The sequence below is a fragment of the Tenebrio molitor genome, chromosome 7, assembly GCF_963966145.1.
Source record: "Tenebrio molitor chromosome 7, icTenMoli1.1, whole genome shotgun sequence".
NCBI lineage: Eukaryota > Metazoa > Arthropoda > Insecta > Coleoptera > Tenebrionidae > Tenebrio > Tenebrio molitor.
The window spans coordinates 13,203,093-13,227,901 of NC_091052.1; the positions used below are offsets into that span (position 1 = coordinate 13,203,093).

Below are 24,809 nucleotides of genomic sequence, written 5' to 3' on the forward strand. Positions count from 1 at the left end.
AAAATTTTGAGCCAAAAATGTTTTTTTTTTTTTTCTTTGCAATGTTTTACTTTAAATATAAAATAACTTAACGATTCCTATTCCCGAAGCAAATATCTAAGGGCTGAAAACAAACATGTTCAATTATGTCGCTATTAAACATAAAGAAATGTCATTCTTGTCAAACGGCGGGAAATTCAAAGTTTACACTGTTCTAAACTCTTCAATTTTTCCAACGCCCACTCAGCCCAGGATTTCATTTGAACAATACATACATTATATTCTAAAGTTCTAAACTATCATCTCTATAGTTAGATAGATCCAAAAATTGTGATTTAGGAGTTTTACAGTAAAGAACTTTATTAAGGAGTCCACATTCAATAAAATCGCTTCATTTTTATTTTGCAAAAATGCTGATTCCCGCTTTAAGTTTTTGTCAACTTGTTATAATGAGCTGTGTAAGCCTGAAAGCAGTATTTGGTAGATTTTAAATTGAAGAAACGAATGAAAAAACAAGATTTGCGGTCTTCAATAGGGGTTACAATTATTGTAAATTATGTAAAAATGGTGGATGCGCCAATAAATGTTTTTACAATTTTTTTAAATCTCTTTTTGGTATATTGAATGAGATTTCTGAACTGTATTTTGTCATAATAAAGATGCCAATAACAATATACAATTGTCTTTTTTATTTCCATATTTGGACCACTGAAGTGGTCCTCCCCTACAACTCTCTGAATTCGAAATTTGCGAATTTTGGGACACCTGTATAAATTTTTGATGGAGAAACTGGTGAAGAAATTTGCATATCACTCTTTCGTAGTACTGAGAGAAAATTCCAAATTATCAGTTGCAAAAATGGTGGATGCGCTGATTTAAATATTCAACATCATAAATAACTGTCGTTTCGTGTCAAATGAGGTCCAGCAATTCATGCATGATTCATGCATTTTATAATGAATTCTATTAAAGGGTCGACATGTGGCAAGACTGGTTAAATTATTGTTTTGCAAAAATGGTGGATGCGCCAGTAAAACGTCAACAGAATCTTTATTGTGTGATGGTAATGAAAGCAAGAATGATTTCAATACAAATTTTACTTATTTTATCAGAGCATTTATAAAAGATTTTCCATATTTTATTTCCTCGTCCGCATTTCATCTTCCAAACAATGTAATTCTCAAGAACGACTGTATTAAAAGTTTTACTTTGTAAAGAATTTATGTGAGATTTTCTAAATTTTATTTCATCGCCTTCCTTAATCCAACCCGACTTGTTATCCAGGGAAAATTTTTACTAGACTGGCGACTACACTTGTTCTTGTATAAGTTCACTTTTAGAAGAGCATCCGCCTCCGAGCCTCGGGAAATAGGCGGAAAAGCGCGCGACGAATGCTCGCATCGCATCCCGAACTTATATTTCTTGATCTTGTTTTGCATACTTATACCGGAGCATCTCCCTATGATAAAATTTGTATTCATTCCCTTAAAATATTCCCCTTTTGCGCAGCTCTAAATAATGGCATGCGGCGGGGAATTCTTCCCGAATCCGTTCCAGGCGAATTCACACCGGTTTAATTGCGCCCTTTCTGTTCCAGGAGTGATCAAGACGTCCGCCGTCCTCGACATCGAGACCAAGAGCCACTACTGGCTGACCGTCTTCGCCCAGGACCACGGCGTCGTCCCGCTCTACTCCAGCGTCGAGGTAATTCCCGTTTCTTTTGTCGCGGCCTCGCCCCAAAAAATTCCGCTCGCAACATATCACATGTTTAATTTGGGCCGCTTTTGTGCTTGATAAGGGTTAATTACTTTAAAAGTATTGTGTTTTATTACGGCACGCGGAAAAGTTTACAACAGCATGCCTGAATAGAAAGCTGGGCTTTCATGCGTTCGGATGTTTTCATGCTTAAATGCTTGTTACAACAAACCGCATTAACGTCCGTCAGATGTTACCTGGACTCATAATTTAATACCGTCTGCATAATTCCTTTGTCGGGGAGGTATCGCCGTTTTTATTTACTGCGAAATTTTAATAAAGAAGGCTTCGGCGATCGGCCGCAATTTTAAAACGGCTTTCCTGCAAAAAATCAATTCTTTCTGCATTACGAGACCGAACCGTAAAGGATGTGCGCCAAAGTGGAAATAAAGTTCTGGCGGATGAATGGGCAACTTCTCTTTGGCCATCCCTTAGGCAAATATATGGTACGAATTTGTCACAAACTCGCCGCTCCCTGCCAAACTGCATAATTGTAATCTAGACTGGTGGATTTTCACGGAGACTTTTTCGCCGAATTTAATCTGACAAGCCCCGAGGTGGTTCCACTTTTGCGCAAAATAAGCTATAAGTCATTTACAATTTCGTCACAAACAAAGCCCGACTCGCCTCGGGATGCTCAATGTTTTTTGTTATTGAAAATCTTTACGGTCCGCATTTTGACGTGTCCGCACAGGACGCTTAATTGCTTTTGATAACTTTGAAAAAGCTTCCTGTGAAATTCCAGCAGCCATCTTGAGTAATGGAGACTACTTTTCTCGTTTGAACAGAAAGAAGGTCTTACCTAGCTTTTGACCCGGTCGATAGGACGTCGCAAGGAAATTGAATTTCAGATTCATTGAGAACTAATAATGAGTAGCGAAATAGTCAAATTTCCGGGTATTCAGCCCACTGTTTGTCACAAAGGAGTAGAAATTTAAAATTAGCTCTTGGAGAGGAGCAATTTTGTCGGATGAAATTGTCAGGTATCTCGTGATTGCTAGTTTTTAAATATTTCTTTGAGCGGGGAGGAATTCGCGTAAGGCGAGGAGAGATCCCATTGATATTTTATTTTCACATTTCGTCACATTTGCCTCTCGGATGTTCCGTTTAACACGTGCCAGTACCTACAATTTTACCTTAAACATGACGAAAACTGCAATGAAATCGGTATGTTGGTAGAAATCGCGCGGCGCCAAAAATGGTGGATGCGCCGGGTAAATTTTTTTAACATATTTTTATTTAATAAAGCTCTTGAAGAAGATTCATCAAACGAAATACAAACCTTTGCTGGTAACGAAAAAATTTCCAAAATATTATGTAGGAAATGGTGGATGCGCCAGTGAAATCTTCATTTGTAGAATTAACTGAATTCAAAAAAGTGTGATCGTGGATTTCATTACGAAAAAATAAAGTAAAAAAAGTCAAATTTTGTAATCTTGAAAGAAAATTAACACATTTTATTGTATGAAAAATGGTGGATGCGCTGGTAAAAAAAATTTAAAACTTTATTGTTGTACAGATTTAATGAGATCTGAAAACTACGTTTCATGAATTTTTTAATAAAGAAATGAAAAAATCGGCATGTCGTGATATTCCCTGAAGAAAATTTTCAAAACATCATTTGCGGTATTGGTAGAACCACAAATTTTTTACATCATAGTTAAAATGATGAGTTCAAAAAGTTGTGTTAAGAAATTTACCATGAAGGATTTCACTCATCACTATTTCTAACAATCACGAAAATAACCAAAAATATTCAAAATACCTATTTGGAAAATGGTAGATGCGCCAGGAAACATTTTTTTTGTAATTTCTTCATTTGATTTTTTGAAGAAGAATCATCAAACGAAATACAAACTTTTAATGGTAACGAAAAAATTTCCAAAATATTATTTAGGAAATGGTGGATGCGCCAGTGTAATTTTCATTTGTAGAATTAACTGAATTCAAAAAAGTGTGATCGTGGATTTCATTACGAAAAAAATAAAATAAAGGTAAAAAAAGTCAAATTTTGTAATGAAAGAAAATTCACATTTTATTGTAAATATAAAAAATTTGGATGCGCTGGAAAAAAATTAAAAACTTTATTGTTGCACAGATTTAATGAGATCTGAAAACTACGTTTCATGATTTTTTTTAATAAAGAAATGAAAAAATCGGTGTCGTGATCTTCCCTGAAAAAAATTTTCAAAACATCATTTGCGGTATTGGTAGAACCACAAATTTTTTACATCATAGTTACAGTGATGAGTTCAAAAAGTTGTGTTAAGAAATTTACCATGAAGGATTTCACTCATTTATCACTATTTCTAGCAATCACGAAAATAACCAAAAATATTCAAAATATGTATTTGGAAAATGGTGGATGCACCAGGAAACATTTTTTTTGTAATTTCTTCATTTGGTTTTTTGAAGGAGAATCAACAAACGAAATACAAACTTTTAATGGTAACGAAAAAATTTCCAAAATAAAGTAGGCAAAAATGAATAGGGAATTCCACAATTTTTCTTGGAAAGCAAAATAATTGCCCCAATCCTCCTACGTATGCTTAAACACAAGATAAATTTAAAATGTTACAAGTACTTGAAACATTACATTTAATGTGTAGATTAATATATTTGTAACACATTTCATTACAAATTTTAAACTGTATTTATAAAAAATTCAAGAAAGGAAAAATTCCTTATTCATTTTTGCCTAGTTTATTATTTACGAAATGGTGGATGCGCCAGTGAAATCTTCATTTGTAGAATTAACTGAATTCAAAAAAGTGGGATCGTGGATTTCATTACGAAAAAATAAAATAACAAAAGTAAAAAAGTCAAATTTTGTAATCTTGAAAGAAAATTAACACATTTTATTGTATAAAAAATGGTGGATGCGCTGGTAAAAAAAATTAAAACCTTTATTGTTGCATAGATTTAATGTGATCTGAAAACTACGTTTCGTGACATTTTTAATAAAGAAATGAAAAAATCGGCATGTCGTGATCTTCCCTGAAGAAAATATTCAAAACATCATTTGTGGTATTGGTATGGTAATTTTTTACATCATAGTTAAAGTGATGAGTTCAAAAAGCTGTGTTAAGAAATTTACCATGAAGGATTTCACTCATCACTATTTCTAACAATCACGAAAATAACCAAAAATATTCAAAATACCTAGTATTTGGAAAATGGTGGATGCGCCAGGAAACATTTTTTTTTCTTCATTTGGTTTTTTTGAATGAGTTCAGTTAAATCTGTATTGAGGATTTCCTAATTCAGTGTTTTAAAAAACCATATCGTCTTTTTTCAAATATACTCGTATAGTAATGGTGGAGGCGCAGGAGAATTTTCCGAAAATTTCTTAGATCTCCCTTATGTCTCTGGTTAAGTAAAATTTGAAAACTGTGTTGCATAGATGTCATGATGAAGAACACAATGAAGAAATCGTACAACTAGAAAAACTTCCGAATTTTATTTGTGAAGATGGTGAATGCTCCAGTAAATAAATGTTTCGCAATTTTTGTTTGACACCTAATGAGCAAAATAGTCACATTTCCAGCTATTCACCCACTCTTCCGGCACAAAAGAGTACAAATATAAAATCAGCCTCTTTGGGAGCAATTTCGTCGGCTGAAATTGTCAGGTGTCTCGCGATTGCTACTTTTTAAATATTTTTTCCAGCAGAAAAGAATTCAGTTTCGCCGTGAAAAAAATCGCATTGATATTACATTTTCGCATTTCGTTCGCCTTTCGGATATTCAATTTTAACCATTGGCCACATTTCAGCTTTAGGCTGTTACGTGACAGGATTTTCTCCGAATTATCAATTATTATTTATGCGGGCCGTAAGAAAAAGTCATGTTGTGTCGTATCTGAGTGATTGAGAAAGTCCCCGTCCATTGTGGTATCTCTCGTGCCTAATAAAAATTCTTTATTTTTGTGTTATCACATTCCGTGGCCGTTCCCTCCAATAAATTTATAGTTTCAACGGAAGCCGGGTTTGAATGGTTATTCATTGCCTTTTGATAAGAACATTCGATTTGTAATCTCTTCCAACGGTAAAAATTCCTCGTCGGTTTTACACTAAAATACCTTAAATTCCTCGTATCTCTTCTCCTTCGACAGTTTTTCCTCCGCACAATTGATTGTTTTGACCGTTGTTCCAAGTTTCATAATTAAATTTTTACAGCTCTCGATCAAATCCACCGAAAAGTTCTCCGTCCGCTGATAATTAAAAGTAATTTTTTGCAGGCGAACATCTGCGATAAATTAAAATGTATTCAAATATGCACTTGATTAAAATTCCGAATCTTTTAATTCTCCTTAACCGGTTTCTCTCCTTGATTAATTTTTAATCAGTTTTCTATTGCTCCGCTCTTTTTGGCGCCATTCGAATTTTTATGCGCTGACGGATCGTTGCGGCAACCACCCCCTCCGCCTATTAATCCCTAATTAATTGATGGCGCAAGAAGTTGTTAACTGGCCTGGCTACGGGGTGAGATAAATCAGATCGGTCCGACCCCCGTCCGATTATGTTGTTCTGCGAAGCTTCAGTTTGTCGTCGAAATGACTCTAATTAAGTCGAGGAATTCCGCGAGGGAGGCGACCACACCTCAAACTGCTCAGGAACTTACCCTCGTGTTGTCAACTATTCGTGCCTGAAAATATCTCCGCGGTGCCCTACGCTTCAACATGTTTCCACTTTATTACACCCTTATCTGGAGTTACGCGCAAGTCACACGCTTCATTAGCATGTGATGATATAAATTTTATTATTCCAACTTCGGGGCGGACCTATTAAGATTTATAATAATTGCTTTCTTGCTCGCAATTACCGAAACATCTAGTTCGGTGAAAATCGCAGGAATTATTTTTCGTGGAGTTTCCTGCGGTCGCGGAGTTGCGAAGTACATAAATATGAACGCAAGTTGGAAGAAGTCGCTACCGACAAGTCATATTTTTCCGAGGACCTCCTCTTGACCCGTGACTCGTTCAATCCCCGGCATTTCGTTACTTAACCAGCGCCCTCATTTTCGGTAATGTCGTCTGCCGACAGGATGTTTCAGCCGACTGAAACTTTTGTAATCACCTGATTTCATCCTTAAATGAGGATTAACTGTGGCTGGCGCTCGCATTTATCTTCTTGGTGCTTTCCCAAAACTGCCTACTTAAATGGGGCTTTATAATTAATTTTTTCCCAAATAACCGAAAAGGATTAGCGTTAAAGTGGCTCGGTCGGAGCTTTCGTTTTTTCATCCTTTGTCAGCTTTGTACTCTCGGTAATGCATCGTAATAATTAAGGAATGAGTCAGTCAGATGGCTTTGATGTCTGCGGTATTTCTGTTGACGGTAATGATAAGCAGATTTTTGTACAGTTCATTACCTAAATTCCTCGACACAATCTCACGTTCACGTTTTTCTGATGGCCGTGATTACTGTAATTTCACTTACCTACTTTGTCACCGGCGAGAGGAATCTTTTATGTTTATTGCGCGGGTTTTGTAATAATCATTACGCGCACGGCTCGGGATTATTTTTCGAGACAAGAATATGCCATCAAGACACTTTCAAGATTTAATAAATGGAAATACGTTGTTCGACGTTCATTTTAAAAACAGGGATATCTCGTAAAGCTTACCTGTTCTGATAATAAAATTTGTCGATAAAATAAATCGGAAACTTTCACCGTTAAACTGCATTTCCATTTGTGTAAAGAAATATTATTGGTTTCGATTGTTTCGAATATACGTACTACTAAAAGGTGCATTATTTTTATTCGTTCGACAATATTATAGAATCGTTTAGAAAAAAATTCTCAGCGCATCGAACATTTTTGTAATAGTCAATTATAACTATAATTAAATATATACCTAAAGATATAATTAAGAGTAGAAGTGAGTCTTTTTGTGCTAAACCCAGAGATTGAAGTACGAGACGAGGCCGAGGTCGAAAAAATAAATAAGTGAGTTCATGTTCGATTTTTTTTTTGCGATCCGCTTGAAGATAAAATCGTATAATGGGTGTTTTTTTTTTTTAATTTGGCGTCGAAGTAGGCGTTGAACGACCGATTGTGAACGCACTAGACAGGTTAGAGGTCACGGATCAGCTGTTTAAATCTTACGCTTTTACACGAGTGGTGCGCTCTCAATCGACTCTCCAACACCTACTTCGACGCCAAATTTAAAAAAACACCCTTTTTGTCATTCAGAGTAGAACGTCTTTTTGTGATTCGCCCAGTTGTCGATCTCAACTGGGTTTCGGTCTTCAATCTCTGGGCTTGGGACAAAAAGAGACACTTCTACTCTTGATATAATATACTATTATTATATTTGTCATGGTGAGATCTGCGAAAATTAGTTAATAATAAATAAAAAGATCATCACATTTATGATTCTTTATAATGATGATTCTCATGATTAATAATAAAAATAGAGACACGAGGTTGTTTTCATTGGATTTATGATGCATTAATGTACATTATACATTATAATTATACAATATACATTTTATCTGATCCTTCACATGACAAGAATAAGTGCAATTTTCAAGGTTAACGATAGTTACAGAAACCTGGAGATTTCTTTAATGGATTTATGAAGATAAGATCTAAAAAACATCCATTTTTTATCTACCTCATCAGACAATAGAATTATCAAATTTTATAAGAAAAAATTTCCCGGCGCATCCACCATTTTCGCAAATACACATTTATCACTTTTTATGACACACAGAAATGTTGCTGGTTTCAAAGGATTCATCCTGATCTGTAAGACATTGAAATACTCATTTTTATCTCTTAAACAACAAAGAGGTCGAAATATTTATTAACAATTTTTATGGTGAAATTTTTTATATTAAAAGTAAAGATAGAAACGTTGAATTTTCTCTGTTGGATTAACAATATTTAAACCTACAAGATGCAGTTTTTAGATTTAATCTAGTCCATCAAACAACACAATTATCAAATAATTTATGGAAATGCGTTCCCGACGCATCCACCATTTTTCTAAATAGACATTTTTTTTCATCGGAGAAATTCTGCTGGTTACAAAGCATTTGTCATGAGAAAAACTCCACATTATCCTGTAAACATTCCATCTGGCCTCTGAAACAACAAAAATATCGAAATATTTATTTAAAAAAAATCATCACAAATTTTGAAATATTCTACAGGGTGTCTTAAAATTATCGTATTCCGAGTTCGGGGCTTAGTAGGGGACATCCTGTTGACCAATTAAATGTTTAAAAAAAAATTGCTGTCACTTTGAAAAAAATATCAAAGTTGCCAATATTTGTTCGAAAGTACCTAATTAATATTCTAGCTATATTGTTCTTCCCTTTTTTTGAACAAAAATTGGAAAATAAAACTTATTTTTTCGAGATAAAGCTGTTTTTTCAAGAAATGTCTTTTCATTTATATTTTAATATTTTACATAATCATCCTCACCATATTTCAAAATGAATGTCAACCATTTATATTTTTTATTTGAAAAAAACATGATGAAAAGTTTGAACCCTCAGACCATGGATTTCCTCAGACACATATCGCGCGTTCAAATGAAATCCTGGACTGGGAAGGCGTTGGAAACCGTCAATTCTTGTGCTTTTTTAAAGCGTAGATTAACAACTGGAACATGATGACATCTAACCTAAAATTTAGAGCCAAAAAATCTTCCTTTTTTTCTTTCTTGTTTTACATAAAAAATAGAATAACTTAATGATTCCTATTCTCGAAGCAAATATCTAAGCGCACCCTTTGCTGAAAACAAACATGATCAATCATGTGGCGATTAAACATAAAGAAATGTCAAATGGCGGGAAATTCAAACTTTACACTGTTCTAAACGGTTTAATTTTTCCAACGCCTACTCAGCCCAGGATTTCATTTGAAAAGACCCCCCCCCCATATTTTTAATTTTATTTTTTCGAGATTCCTGAGATTTTTCCCTACAAGACCCCTGACTTGGAATACGTTAATTTTGCGACACCCTGTATAATGATGATTTCCATGATTAAGATGAAGACATGGTTTTCTTTATTAAATTTATGATGTTTAAACCTACAAAATTAAATTTTTCCGGTGCATCCATCATTTATGTAAATAATAAACTAGGCAAAAATGAATAGGAAATTTCACAATTTTTCTTGGAAAGCAAAATAATTGTCCCAATCCTTCCACGTATTCTTAAACACTAAATAAATTTTAAATGTTACAGGTACTTGAAACATTACATTTAATGTGTATATGTATATTTATATTTCTAACACATTTCATTACACATTTTAAACTGTATTTATAAAAAATTCAAAAATGGAAAAATTTCCTATTCATTTTTGCCTAGTTTATTTCTGCAGAATATTTGGTTACTTTTAAGGAGAAGTAATTGTTTTATTATTAAATTAGTTTAACAATTCATCTAAGTAACAGAAATATTTGTTTAAAAAATCACCACTTTTATCATTCTTTGACAAATTATATAATGACGATTTTCATGATTAATAATAAAAATAGAGACACGAGGTTGTTATTACTAATGAAAATGCGGCTTTCACATTTTATTGAACTCGTCAGATAACAAAATTATTAAACCATGCAGTAAAAAAAAATTCTTGGCGAATACACCATTTTTTCCAAATAAACTAGGCAAAAATGAATAGGGAATTTTTGCATTTTTGAATTTTTTATAAATGCAGTTTAAAGTTGTAATGAAATGTGTTAGAAATATAAATATATACAAATTAAATGTAATGTTTCAAGTACCTGTAACATTTTAAATTTATCTAGTGTTTAAGAATGCGTGGGAGGTTTGGGGCAATTATTTTGCTTTCCAAGAAAAATTGTGGAATTCCCTATTCATTTTGGCCTAGTTTAATATTTCTAACACTTTTTCTCGTATATTTTATAATTTTTAGTCTTCAACGAGGAAAATAGTTTCCAAAAAGTTATTCCTAGTTTTGTTGACCAAATTCCAAACAGAACAATTCCCGCTATTCAGACCCATTTTTAGAGCGAACGTGCTCCCCCTTACTGGGAATATTTCATTTCAGTTTTCGCAGTCTCCTCTTCTAGAAATAATCTGACGGATTCGAAGATGATCATCCTAAAAACGCTTCTCCTACTTTTTGTATCAATCCGTAACGTAGGAATTTTTTCCTTGATTTGATTGCGGTTCATGTGGTGAAAAGTGGACACGAATGAATGGCCGGGCTTAGCCAGATTTGCATAAAAATCCCGCCCCCAGCCATAAAATTGGACCCGAAAATACTCCCCGTCATATTTCAGCCGGTCTTCGCCACAACTTTAAATGTTTGCTCAAAAAATAAAATATTCTCACATTCCTCTCAAATTTAGTTCTTCAATTCATCCAAACGAACTCCTTCCATAAATGCAAATCCTTTGCATTTCCATAATGACGCCGTCCATTCAACTCGCATGTTTATTTATTTTATTAATCGTCGGAAGGAAAATATTTTCCGGCCCTTGATTTTCGCCGAAAAACTTCGATCGGACGGCGATAATGGAACGTGTCAATTAAGCACTAATTCTGATTACGTCTAATTGACTTTGGAAGTAACCTTTCCATTAGTTTAGCGATTTTTGTAATTACCGCCGTCTTCGGTGGCGAATAGATCTTGGTTAAATTGCGGCGGGAGCAAACGTTGCCCTCGTATACTTTGTTTGGTCTTTCGTTACATTTCCAACTTGAATTAGACGAGGAAATTACAGCCTTTGTTACCTGATGGAACAGGAAGTGAGCTTTTGAACCTTATTGCTTTTCTAGTTTCATAGTCTATGACCTGGAAACGTTTCTTTGAAAAATCCTTTTTTCTATCCTCCAGACAGGATACATTACCAAGGCAAATGAAAGGAGTCGCCAAATTGCTTTATTCGTCGATGGCCACCGACGCCTCCATCCAATTAAACATTTTCGTTGCTTCCAGGTGTACGTCGAGGTCCTGAACGAGAACGATAACGTTCCGCTAAGCGACGACGCCGTCTACTATCCCACCATCCTCGAAGACAGTCCTTCCGGCAGCTCCGTTCTCCAGATACGAGCCTCCGACAAGGATAAGGACCCTAATCAGAAAATAACATACAGGATTACGTCCGGCAGTCCCGAGAGGTTCTTCTCCATAAATTCGACCACAGGTAAAGATTACTAATTTTTTTTTGTTCAACAAGGATTATCCGCCAGTTAACCGACTTGTTTTAATCTCCCCCCACCTCCACTCTCAATAATTAAACCAGGATAAGAACTAAATGGATTGCACCCTGTTGTTTTAATTAACTAAGGGCGCTCAAGATCTGCAAATAATTAAAAGTTGCGAAAAGTTTCAAGTGCTCCTTTTTTCCGATGAGTTATCCTTTCTGGTGGGACATGCAAACGAAACATCAATTCCTGCTTATTCGCAGGATTGCGATCCCGGACCCGGTTCATTACTTTCGTCGGCTTATTGCGTTATCCTGGCACCTTTCTCGAGGACCTGTCGGGGACAGTCTTTAAACAATTCGTGTGCGTTATTCGATTTGGAGGATCTTTTCGTCCTTTTCCGTTATTAAACGTGACACCTGTGCGGGTCGGGAAAAATGCACGAGCGAGTGGAATTCGATATGAGGGCATTTTTCAGCGCAGGACGGTGCTGAGGCCCACACCATAAACATGACAGATAATTGGTCGTTGTGTGTTTTGGGGCGCATCCGAACTAAACCCATTAGCAATAGTTGGCTTTAATTTAGTATTAATGGGTCAGTTTAACTGGCGCATTATCAATTCATGCGGCCCCGGGGAGCGGTCGCAGCGACTCTCTTCGACCGTTTTTATTTTTTGCAAGAGTGCTACATCACGCCTGACAGATTCCGTCTTGCTTCCTCATTTATCTTAATACTGTTATGAGCATCGGGAGGACATTTTATCAGCGACTTTTACGACGGGAATATTATATTTTGTATCATTATTGCCGATAAACAAGTTATGGCACACATTTCCTTTTAAATATTAAGCCGACGATATGAAAATGTACGAGTCATAATTTTATGCTGTTAAGCGTATGACCTATAAAGCGACTTTCACAAGCCGAGCTCCGTCTCCTCCGCAAGAACTGATATTAGTTACGTAGTTTACATCGATCTGGTGCTTTGTTACCTTTGACAACAACTCGCGGTTGAGCATCTGCCTCACGGCGGAGAAATAATACATTTTACTCGGCAATGTCAACGTGAGGGATGATTCGAACAGACACACATAGACTCGAGATAATTTGGAAGGTCGCTCAGGTCACTCGCTTTACCCCAATGCATCAAGACTCGAGATCCCACACACGCCAAACCTAGCTTAGCCCCCATTTAACTTAATTATTCGTTTGAAAATTCCCGAACGCCCCTTCATTACCTTTTGATAATTACTCGAGGGGAAAACTTCTCTATTGCCGAAACAAACGCAACTAACTTACACGTGATTTCTAAAGGTTAATCGACGAAATATTGGAAAGCTTAAGACTGGAGGAGGCGTGTTTTTGACAACAAAGGAAACGATAAGTTTGAACGGTTCGGGTCGGCGCTTTGGAAATAACGTGTGGAGGGAAAATGCTAATTGTAAAAATGACTTGCGTAAGAGTGACCGCCGAAGGTTGGCGCTTCTCGAAGCCGTAAACCTCGCCGAAACGCTTTTATTTCCGCAATTAACAACATGTTTTATCAGGAGAATTGCGCGGATGGTTTTTGAGCCGACATTACAAACACCAGCTGTACCATATCACTTTACAGAAAGCCATTTGAATATTTTATTCCTCGTTTGAAGTAATTTTCAAGTCTCGTCGGCTGTTATTATGGTTTCTTGTGTACTTTCAAACTTCTCTATTTTCGCTCATGGAGAAAAACACTGATCAATCTGATGATAGCAGGATTTCAATTTATAGTTTGTATCGGCGCCGACACCTCACTTTAATATGGAACACCTTTTCCTCGGATCATTTCCAACATCTTATCAGATGCTTCATATTTTTACGTGGAATTTTCAAGGTTGACGATTGTTACAGAGACCTGGAGATTTCTTTAATGGATTAATGATGATGAGATCTAAAAAACATCGTTTCGATTTTTTATCAACCTCATCAGACAATAGAATTATAGAATTTTATTAAAAAAAAAAATCCCGGCGCATCCACCATTTTTGCAAATATAAATGTATCAGGTTTTAAGACACAGAAATGTTGCTGGTTTCAAAAGATTCATCCTGCTTTTTAAGACATTGAAATATTCAATTCTATCTCTTTAAACAACAAAGATATCGAAATATTTATTAACAATTTTTATGGTGAAATTTTGACAAATTTTATAATGGAAATTTTGGATATTAAGAGTAAAGATAGAAACGTTCAATTTTCTTTTAATGATTAATGATAATCAAACCTACAAGATGCAGTTTTTAGATTTTATCTAGTCCATCAAACAACACAATTATCGAATAATTTATGGAAATGCGTTCCCGGCGCATCCACCATTTTTCTAAATAGAAGTTTTTGTTCAACGGAGAAATTCTTCTGGTTATAAAGAATTTGTCATGAGAAAGACTCCACATTATCCTGTAAACATTCCATCTAGGCTCTGAAACAACAAAAATATCAAAATATTTAAAAAATTTCATCACAAATTTTAAAATATTCTATTGTGCATCCACCATTTTTGTAAATAATATTTTCACAAAATATTTGGTTACTTTAAGAAAAGTAATTGTTTTATTATATTTGTCATGATGAGAACTGCGAAAAATGTAACAATCCATCTAACCTCTTAAGTAACAAAGAAATGTATAAAGATAATAATAACAATAGGGACACGAGGTTTTTTTCATTGAATTTATGATACGATATGATACTAATGCACAAAATGCAATTTTTTGCATATCGTAATGAAAGTGGCACTTTTTTACATGCAAAATCGTAGTGAAAGTAGCACTTTTTTAGACGAAAAATCGTAGTGAAAGTAGTACTCTTTTACATTTCCTTGGAGATGATTGTCAAAGCATACCTTTTTTTTTGTAATTTTTCTTAAATACTCAGACCAAATTTCGATACATCGATATGCAAAAAAAAATTTATTACTGCACGTTCATGAAAAAAGTCTGGCTTTCATAACTAGTTGTACAAAGAACTATTTCAGAGTTAATTGAACTCATCAAATAATAAAATTATTGAACCATGTAGTAAAAAAAATACTGGCGAATGCACAATTTTTTCTATTTTTTTTTTTTTTTTGAAACGCGGAAACTCATTGGGTTTCAAAGAATTTGTCATGACAAAATCACCAAAAGATCAGTAAAATATTATGTTTGGCCTTTTGAAGAACAGTGAAATTTTTATCGCTTTTACCAAATTTTGAAAAATGTAATGATAATTTTCAGTATTGTTAGTGGAGAATAGAGACGTTGGATTCGGTGTAACGAATTTATGATGTTTAGACCTACAAAATGCAGTTTGCAGATTTTATCTAATCCATCGGACAACAAAATCATTGGATTATTAGTAAAAAATATCCCGGCGCATCCACCATTTTTTATATTTTTCTAAAACGTATTTCATTTGAGCGTTATTATTATGATGACGAAATGTCCGAAACATTATTAAAATTAAATAGTTGTCTTTGTTGAATTTATGATGTGGAAATCTAGAAAACAGATTTTATCAACGTAATCAAACAAATTTATGGAAATATGTAGTGAAAAGTATTCCAGGCTCATCAGTCATTTTAGAATTCTTCTTTGGGGTTTTATCGTGCAATAGTTATTTACAGCAAGAGTGAGGAAGCAAAGCTTTCGTTCACGCGAATTCCGTGGACGAAGTGAAAGAAAGCGGCCTTACTCTCCAGTGCTGTATTTGGTTTTGTTCGATACCTCCTTAGAAAGTGAGTCTATAACTTAGTATTCGCAATTTTAAATAAAAATAAATCATATTTTTGGACGGATCTGTTGCAGTGGAATTGTGTGCACGTTGTGAAAATTGTGGAAATAGATGATGAATAGTTATATTTTCTTGATGATGTCTTGGAAGAGGCAAGTGCCGCGAGGTACCAAATGTTGCCAAAAAAATCAAAATTACGTTATTGAAAGAATGAAAACCAGTGAGCGAAAGTGAAGTGAACGAAAGAAAAACCTTCACCCACTGGTAACTATGGACTTTCTAGGGAGGTATCGAAGAAAAGATGTTCAAACATTTAATTCAAAAAAACATTTTCTTGGCAAATTATAAATTGACGGTTGTTTTTATTGAATTTGTAATGAGAGAATCTGTGAAATATTATTTGAACATGTTATCTAACCTTCAGACAACAGAATAATCGAACTAATTGAAACAAAATGTTTCAGTAAATATAAAAAGTCAATTTTTGAAGCTCCTGCTTCGAATCCAACACCTTTTCAGACTTGTGCACAAAAATAAAAGTCGAATGTAATTTTATGAATCACGCGCCATTCATCTCTATAATGTCTAGTTATGAGCCGCAGCACTCCTCACGATATCGCATGTTTTATGATTGACGGCTGTACAAGTTTCATAAAAGAGGGATGATTGTTATTATTATTGCAACATGCAATTTTCATGTACCGTTCGAGTAATGCCGAGATAATTAAAAGCTTCGAGCTACGATTAAGACAACGGTCGAGCCACATTTCTCCTCTCGCGAACACTTCTCTGCGACTCTCTCTCTCCCAAAAAAAACACCATTTTTCTTCGTCCAAATCGACTGTTTTATTCGACTTTATTGAACTGACATGACAGTCTTAACAGAGCGCCGCGAAACTAAAAGAAATTCATCACAAATTATGGACGTAGAGTGGAGACTTCGTAATTCGAGGGCAAATGAATTTGTAATTCCAACCGGTGCGGACACGGAGCGATTAAACCGTTAAGAGTCGTCGATTGGTGCGCGATAAAGAGTCGCTTTGCAGTTGAACTCGTTCGAGAGACCTCTTCGTCGCAAAAGAAAAAGTCACGTTATTGATCATGGCGCATTCACCGTGCAGCCATTTAATTATTTCCGATCCTCGTGATAGTTCATACGTCAATATGTCGCCGAGCCAACAAATACCACCTTGTTATACGCTTCCTGAAAGTCGTCGTTATCGCATGCACAAAGCCGGCGAAGAGTCTCCTTCAAGGATTTGCCGCCGCCACCGATCCGTCAGATTTTTACGCCGCCAACTTTCCGGCTCGTCTTTAATTCAAATGTGAAAAGATACGTGAGGTAATTCCGAAAAATGGCGAGGGGCGGCGGCGAGGTCCTGTACTCATAACACGAAGAAGTTCGCCTTAACTCAATATTGAGGAAAACTTGGATGAACAAATTTGAAATTTTATTTGTCGATGGGTTCGGGATTCGGCGGCACAGACGGCAATTTAATTACGTTGTAAAACTTAATGTCCATATTTGGAAAATTATATTCATGGTTTAATTTCGACGGAAAGGATACTTTAACGGGGGCGGAAGCCTTTTATGGATTTGGATTTCGCTCAACAAAAAAATATTTTAATGGCGGACGCTCACTGGGCCGCATCACTCGCAACTTTTCGATTAGATTTTTTCGGGTGGCGGGATCGATTTTCCGGTGCGTTTTTTGCGCCGCCCCCGCGCTTGCATAACCAAATCGGCGACACGCGTTAATGGCAAATCAATAATCGTCGGCGTTATTTCTGTCAATAGTCGTTATGCGATATCTCGATCGTACGTGAGCCCATCGTTAATTTAAAGAATCCCGGAGTTAATTACGGTTCCGGGTGTGGCGTTTCGTGCCGCTCTCAAAAATCGTACCGATCGCGGCGATAAAATTTTCACTGGGTAATGTGCAGAAATTTAGAATATAGATTTGAAATTTCAGGAAAAACTATCGCTATCGATCACGCGATCTCATCATTACCATAAATGCTTTAAAAGTGGTCGGGTTGGCCTCTTTCTAGCCTCATTACATGCTATCAGCCACTATTTCAGGAGAAACTGGCGAATATCGATGTCCTCACGGGAAACATGAATCTGGAATGCGACAATGTGCCAGTAATTATCGGGAAAATGGTTTATGAAAAGTTCGCTGATAAAATAAAGCGACTCGCTGATCTATAAAAGGGAAAAGTTTGCGGGGCTTGTTGTGTAACCTGCTCCTGACACCGACAAACAAGTTACTTTTTAGGGTTTTTCTCCTTTTGTTAACTTTCCCGCGATCTCGAGGTTTTTGTGCTTTTCCCACAACTCGTATTAGTTTCTCAACAATTGACGCTGACACTTTGTCTTTTCACGTATCCGCAACTAACGCCAACGGTGGCGAACCGAACCGGTAAACCGGTTATAACCGGGGAAACTATTCCAACTCCCATCCAATCTGTGCAGTTTCTATATAAAATCGAAACTGCTACACCAAGACCCAGACGAATACATTTAAGTCATTTCTAAAGGAGCTTTATTCCTTTAAACTCAACTGAACATTGAATACTAATGATATTCATAATAATGTATTTTTCGTCAGGACAAAAATATTTTGCTCATTGCCGTAGCAATTAAAGTAGAAGAATATTTCTTTGATCCTTTATTCGTCCCTTATCAGTCCAGCCAAATTAAAATCGTGCTTGAATTAATTCTGAGAGCAAAAAAAAGTATGGCTCGTACAAATGAATCCTGGGCTGAGTAGGCGGTGGAAAAATTAAGCCGTTTATAACAGTGTAAAGTTTGAATTTCCCGCCGTTTGACACGAATGACATTTGTTTATGTTTAATCGGGACATGTTTGTTTTCAGGAAAGGGTGCCCTTAGAGATTTGCTTCGAGAATAGGAATTGTTAAGTTATTCTATTTTTAATGTAAAACATTGGAAAGAAAGAAAAAAAGAAAGATTTTCTTGGCTATAATTTTAGGTTAGCTGTCAACATGCTCCAATTAATCTACGCTTTAAAAAAGCACAACAATTGACGGTTTCCAACGCCTCCGCAGCCCAGGATTTCATTTGAACGCGCGATACAACAAAGCAAATACTCCGACAATTGTTTAAATATTTTTTTATAATTATGAATTTTTAAAATCATGTTTTTAGACCTTAATTAATTCTGAGAGAAACAAAAAGTATGGCTCGTACAAATGAAATCCTGGGCTGAGTAGACGGTGGAAAAATTAAGCCGTTTAGAACAGTGTAAAGTTTGAATTTCCCGCCGTTTGACACGAATGACATTTGTTTATGTTTAATCGGGACATGTTTGTTTTCAGCAAAGGATGCCTTTAGATATTTGCTTCGAGAATAGGAATTGTTGAGTTATTCTATTTTTAATGTAAAACATTGCAGAAAGAAAAAAAGAAAGATTTTTCTTGGCTATAATTTTAGGTTAGCTGTCAACATGCTCCAATTAATCTACGCTTTAAAAAAGCACAAGTGACGGTTTCCAACGCCTCCCCAGCCCAGGATTTCATTTGAACGCGCGATACAACTCCGACAATAATTGTTTAAACAATTTTTTTTATAATTATGAATTTTTAAAATCATGTTTTTGGACCTTAATTATACCAGACGGCCATTTTGTAGTTGTTATAGTTTAGAGGTGATGGACGTTTAAAGACGCACCGCGAAATACTCCAATTTTGCATGACTTTCGGCTTAGTAATAATTGATTGAAACAAATTAAATGTTGTCTGAAAATTCTAAAATAATTCATACAGAGTCTAGATACTACAAATGGAATTTTAATGCCAATTAGAAGCAATTTCACGTAGTTTTCAATTTTTAACACCGAAAAACAAAATTTTAACATTCATTTTTTATGCAATTTTAAAATGATCGCGAGCGTGGAAGAAGTGCTCCACGTAATTATTACTGTTGTTTATGATATTCGCTTGAATTTTTTTTATTTTCCTAATTATACAGGGTGTCTTAAAATTATCGTATTCCGAGTTCGGGGCTTAGTAGGGGACATCCTGTTGACCAAGTAAAAATGTTTAAAAAAAAATTGCCGTCACTTTGAAAAAAATATCAAAATTGCCAATATTTGTTCAAAAGTACCTGATTAATATTCTAGCTGTGTTGTACTTCCCTTTTAAACAAAAATTGGAAAAATAAAACTTATTTTTTCGAGATAAAGCTGTTTTTTCAAGAAATGTCTTTTCATTTATATTTCAATATTTTACATAATCATCCTCACCATATTTCAAAATGAATGTCAACCATTTATATTTTTTTATTTGAAGAAAACATGATGAAAAGTTTAAACCTTCAGACCCATATATCTTTGTAAAGATCCGCCCCCCCCCCTATATTTTTTATTTTATTTTTTCGAGATTCCTGAGATTTTTCCCTACAAGACCCCCGACTTGGAATACGTTAATTTTGCCACACCCTGTAGAATTAACACCATGCTTATTATTCTTTGACAGACGGTCAAAGAGATATTACTTTATTTGAACAAAATGCATGTAATGTTTTTTGTCCTAGAGTTTTTGCAGTTCTGAAGCAACTCCTAGCGTGTTCTATTTATCGCAAAATTACTACTATTTTTTAAATTGTTTTGTTTTCTTTAACTGTAGAAAGCGTGGCCCCAAACCTCCGCCGCAACCCTTTCCGGGGCAATTTTTTGGCGTTTTGGCACCAGTCGGAATTCCCTCGCCCGGGGGCGGCGCCTTACCGCACCTGACGCGCCTCGTTATTTACCAATTGTCGAGCTAACATCTATTCCGTGTCGCGGGATAATACAGATCCTTTTAATTAGTCCTGGTACGGTACAATCCGATAACAAATTACACATCAGCTCGTAGAACAAGACAAACATCGGATTCGCCTTCTGTATCGCTATTTCCATCTAGGAAGATTTAGCGATGTGCGAAATGGGATAGACACTGAAAACGGGATAACCACCGACTGAAATAGTTGCGTTTAATTTCAATGAACTACTTATTAACGCATTTAGCATTTAATCCCCGCATAAATAATGAACGAGTTGTCTCGCGCCCCCGCCGACGTAATTTCGCGGCGCTGCAGGAACGATCCCCGACATCGAACACGAATCCGGTTTGCAGGATTCGTCTCGCATCAAACGAGACTGGACAAATTTGCAGGAAATATGTTCAAGTTGTGTCTTGTCCTTCGAGCAGGAAAAAGTTTGATAAAACGTTTAGTCTCGATGTTAATCCACTTAGTGTTGCAAAGTTTGTCTCAGTTCAAGTCGCAAATTAATTCCAGAATTTAATTTATCAATTAGCGAGGTCCGCTCGCGTGACCGCAACACACCAACAACTCGAAAAAAAAAAACAAACGCGACCGAGGGAATTTTATTATCAAAAATACACCGGGAAATTCTACCGCAATTGAGATGCGCTTTTGACTGTACTTTCTCTAATTATTATATGTATTCGTATTATTCCAGGACTTATCACAACTACTTCGAGGAAGTTAGACCGGGAAACTCTAGACGAACACATTTTAGAGGTAAGTAGTAAATTGTCTTCTCGGCGAGCATGTTGTTTTATTTTGTTTATGTGTTTAATTAGTTGAGTCACGTAAACCGCCGGCTTTTGTATATTTTATTACCCAATTTATTCGGGGGTGTTTAAAGGGGACATTACGGTGAAGAGCGCTGATTGATATTTTAACGACTCTCCAACTTTCGACTCCATTTCCCCACGTCCCCGTTAATTGTCATTATTTTTCTTATTGACAGAACTCACCCGGAAGAATTCTATTGTTGTACAATTTCGTCGTTACCCGTCAAGATTTTCACCGGTGAAATTTTCTCAAAACATGTTTTCAGGCCTACAAATTAGATTTCACTTACATCCGAAACAACAGATTATAAAGTGATCGAATCCGAATTTTCCTGACAGTAATGAACAGCGATTTTTGACGGAATCGGTACAAAGGCCGCCTCGACTAAACTTTTCATTTGAATTAGCTTTGTACCTGGAAAACTCCGTAAACACGTCAGCTCAGATAACTCCGGCGTCTTCCCCTCGAACCTGAATTTTTTGCATTAATCTGGGAAGCCTCACGAGCAATAATTAACTCGCAAAGCTCGCCAAGATTTTTTCGCGCGACTCACACTAAGTCCGTCCAAGCTCTCGCCCGATTTGTCCCCCTTTGAACGCGCTTGGACCCTACAGAATTTCGCCGCCATTATGGAAATGAGTGTACTCGGGGTGCCCTTTGTGCTGTGAATTGTACGGGTGAAGAGCTACCTATCGCCGATTACCATAATCACCAATCAGACTACAAGATTGATCGAAACACAGTGCAAGCTGACTGGATGGTATTAGAATTAAGTCATCCGAACGAGTTACACGATTTGCATGGAGCCTTCCAAATCCGAAATTATCGACTTCCAAATCCAATTAAGACGAGACGAGGTCTAGATAATTGGAATAATTTATTTGGTGTTGCACATATTTCGAAAACAACCAGTTCTTATTGGTGTAATCATCCAATTATCTCGTTCGGAAAATGCGACTGTTAAGTCCGCGCTAATTCGGGCCGTGGAAATGGAGGGAGAGCGGATGGTGTCTTTTAATATGTAAAGATCACGACGCCAACCAAACTTTGCATTTATGATTCGCCGGCTTTATTTAATGATCCATTTAAAACTTGGCCCAACAGTAATGCCGATGACTTTTTAAGGCGAGTTTCAGGACTGCAATTGAAGCAAAAGCTGAGCTTTCAACAAGATAAAAGCTTCACTGGTAAATTGTTGTTGCAGTAGGAAAAGCTCCAACTTTCGCCGCATCGAAAGCTTGACTAGTAAATTGTTGTTGCTTTGAACAAAAAGCTCCGCTTTCAGGACAATGGAAGCTTGACTAATAAATTGTTGTTGCTTTGAATACAATACTCAAAAACACGAAAGCTTGACCAGTAATTTGCGTTTGCATTGAAGAAAAAGCTCTGCTTTCAGGAGCACGAAAGCTTGACTGGTAAATTGTTTTTGCATCGAAGAAAATGCTTTGCTTTCAGGAAGACGAAAGCTTGACTAGTAAATGGTTGTTGCAACGAACAAAGAGCTTAGCTTTCGGGACCGTGGAAGCTTGACTGGTAAATCGTTGTTGCAAGAAAGACAGAGCTCTGCTTTTAGGAAGATGAAAGCGGTTGAGAGAAAGCTCAGGCTTTGGAATGAGGGAAACTTGAATGTTTAATTGTTGTGTTTCAGGTGTTGATCAGCGACAACGGGAGCCCCCCGCTGTCATCAACGACGTACGTCGTCGTCAAGATCAAGGACATCAACGACAACGCCCCCGAGTTCGAGCAGATCTCTTACAACGTCCAAATCCCAGCGAGTGCAGATTTCAATCAGGCCATGTTCCAGGTGAGCCTTTTGTTTAGACGGTCGGAGTAAAATTAATCCGTTTAAGAAGTCCATTGGGGAATGTTTTCCGACGCAAGACAGTCGAGTTTTTGTTGATTTCCATTAACTGGTTTTGTTTAACAGTTTTAACATTTTTCCGCTCGTGACGTCGACTGGAAACTGTTCATTTCCGATTTGTTTTCCCGCCATGATTTACATTTTATCTCACGTTACATGGCATTCTAGACTGAACTAGATGTTAATGTCACTGCTAGGTAGATAACGATCCACTTGTAAGCGTGCATCGCACATGACATATGCAAGTTTCCTCGATGTTTGTTTAATGTTTTGCTCTGTCACCCATCTTGAAGCTCTCTTGTCTGATCGGATCGCTATTTGGGGATCGGGAACGTCCCGATTTGAACGGTCACGTTGTAAAGCTACTCCCGCGGGAGCAAATACCGATTAAACAAAGCCAACTTGTTGAGTCGTCATTAAAATTCTCTTAACGATCCAGAATGACAGCCCAGATGATTTCGACGGCGCCGACGCCGCTACTGACGATGATATGTGGGATTCTCACGGTCCTGCTGATCTTGCAGACCTCGATCGGGTCTTCCGGGTAAGCGGGACTGACATACAATCCATCATACGTGAAAACTAACTAGAAAATTGTATGTTCCTACTGCATGCTGTCACCAACTGGTTTTTACTTTTTTTTTTTTTTTCGTTAACCAAATCGTTCGAATAACTGTTCTAGTTCACCCATTGCATCATCTAGTGCATGAGAGTAATGATCAAGTGCAGCATGAAACGTGCACCCACATCTCGATTCTTGACCAGAGATTTTGTGTTCAGTTTTTTAACTTTTCGAACATATCTTAAGAGCAAGCTATGCCACGAACATGAAGAAAAAGTAGTTGTTCCTCGATGTGTCAAACAATTTTTAATTGCTCGAGCATCCAGAATTGGTCCAAACAAATTTTCGAAATTAGTTAAGAACATAAAAATTCTACGAGGTACATCTCTCTGATTTTACTATTATCAATATTTTACCTGGTACTGTATGTGGAGCTGCAGACCCCTTCGAAACGAAAGTTTCAAGAAAAATTTTTGAAAAATCTCTAAAAATCAAGTCTTTGTAAGTAGTACCAGAAGGTTTTGCGAATGGTACCATCAAACAAGCATTCCATTTTGTCTCTTTGAAACACGCTGACCAATCGAGTTTTTGCAATTAGTACCTGAAGGTTTTGCAAGTAGTACCATTGAAGAAATATTTATTTTGTCTCTTTGAGGACACGATAACTGATTTTGAGTGTGAAAAGAGGTCTTGCAAGTAGTACCATTGAAGAAATATTTATTTCCTCTCTTTGAAGACACGATAACTTATCTCGAGTGTGAAAAGAGGTCTTGCAAGTAGTACCATTGAAGATATATTTATCTTGTTTCTTTGAGGACACGATAACTGATTTGGAGTATGAAAAGGGGTCTTGCAAGTAGTACCTGAAGGTTTTGCAAGTCGTACCATTGAAGAAATATTTATTTAGTCTCTTTGAGGACACGATAACTGATTTGGAGTATGAAAAGGGGTCGTGCAAGTAGTACCATTGAAGAAATATTTATTTTGTCTCTTTGAGGACATGATAACTGATTCTGAGTGTGAAAAGGGGTCTTGCAAGTAGTACCTGAAGGTTTTGCAAGTCGTACCATTGAAGAAATATTATTTCCTCCCTTTGAAGACACGATAACTGATTCTGAGTGTGAAAAGGGGTCTTGCAAGTAGTACCATTGAAGAAATATTTAT

General features: G+C 36.3%; 1 protein-coding gene across 6 annotated transcripts in view; it reads left to right on the plus strand.

Moving 5' to 3' along the window:
- kug (kugelei) overlaps window positions 1–24,809 on the plus strand; it is a 166,239-nt gene that overhangs the window by 113,094 nt on the left and 28,336 nt on the right. For 4 of the 6 annotated variants that reach the window (XM_069053724.1, XM_069053723.1, XM_069053719.1 and 1 more), the window contains exons 4-8: window positions 1,577–1,683; window positions 11,665–11,872; window positions 21,104–21,165; window positions 22,871–23,026; window positions 23,523–23,627. In XM_069053724.1, the coding sequence (XP_068909825.1) occupies window positions 1,577–1,683; window positions 11,665–11,872; window positions 21,104–21,165; window positions 22,871–23,026; window positions 23,523–23,627 (638 nt within the window). The remainder of the gene's footprint in view (window positions 1–1,576; window positions 1,684–11,664; window positions 11,873–21,103; window positions 21,166–22,870; window positions 23,027–23,522; window positions 23,628–24,809) is intronic. The other 2 variants (XM_069053721.1, XM_069053722.1) reach the window with 1 other exon arrangement.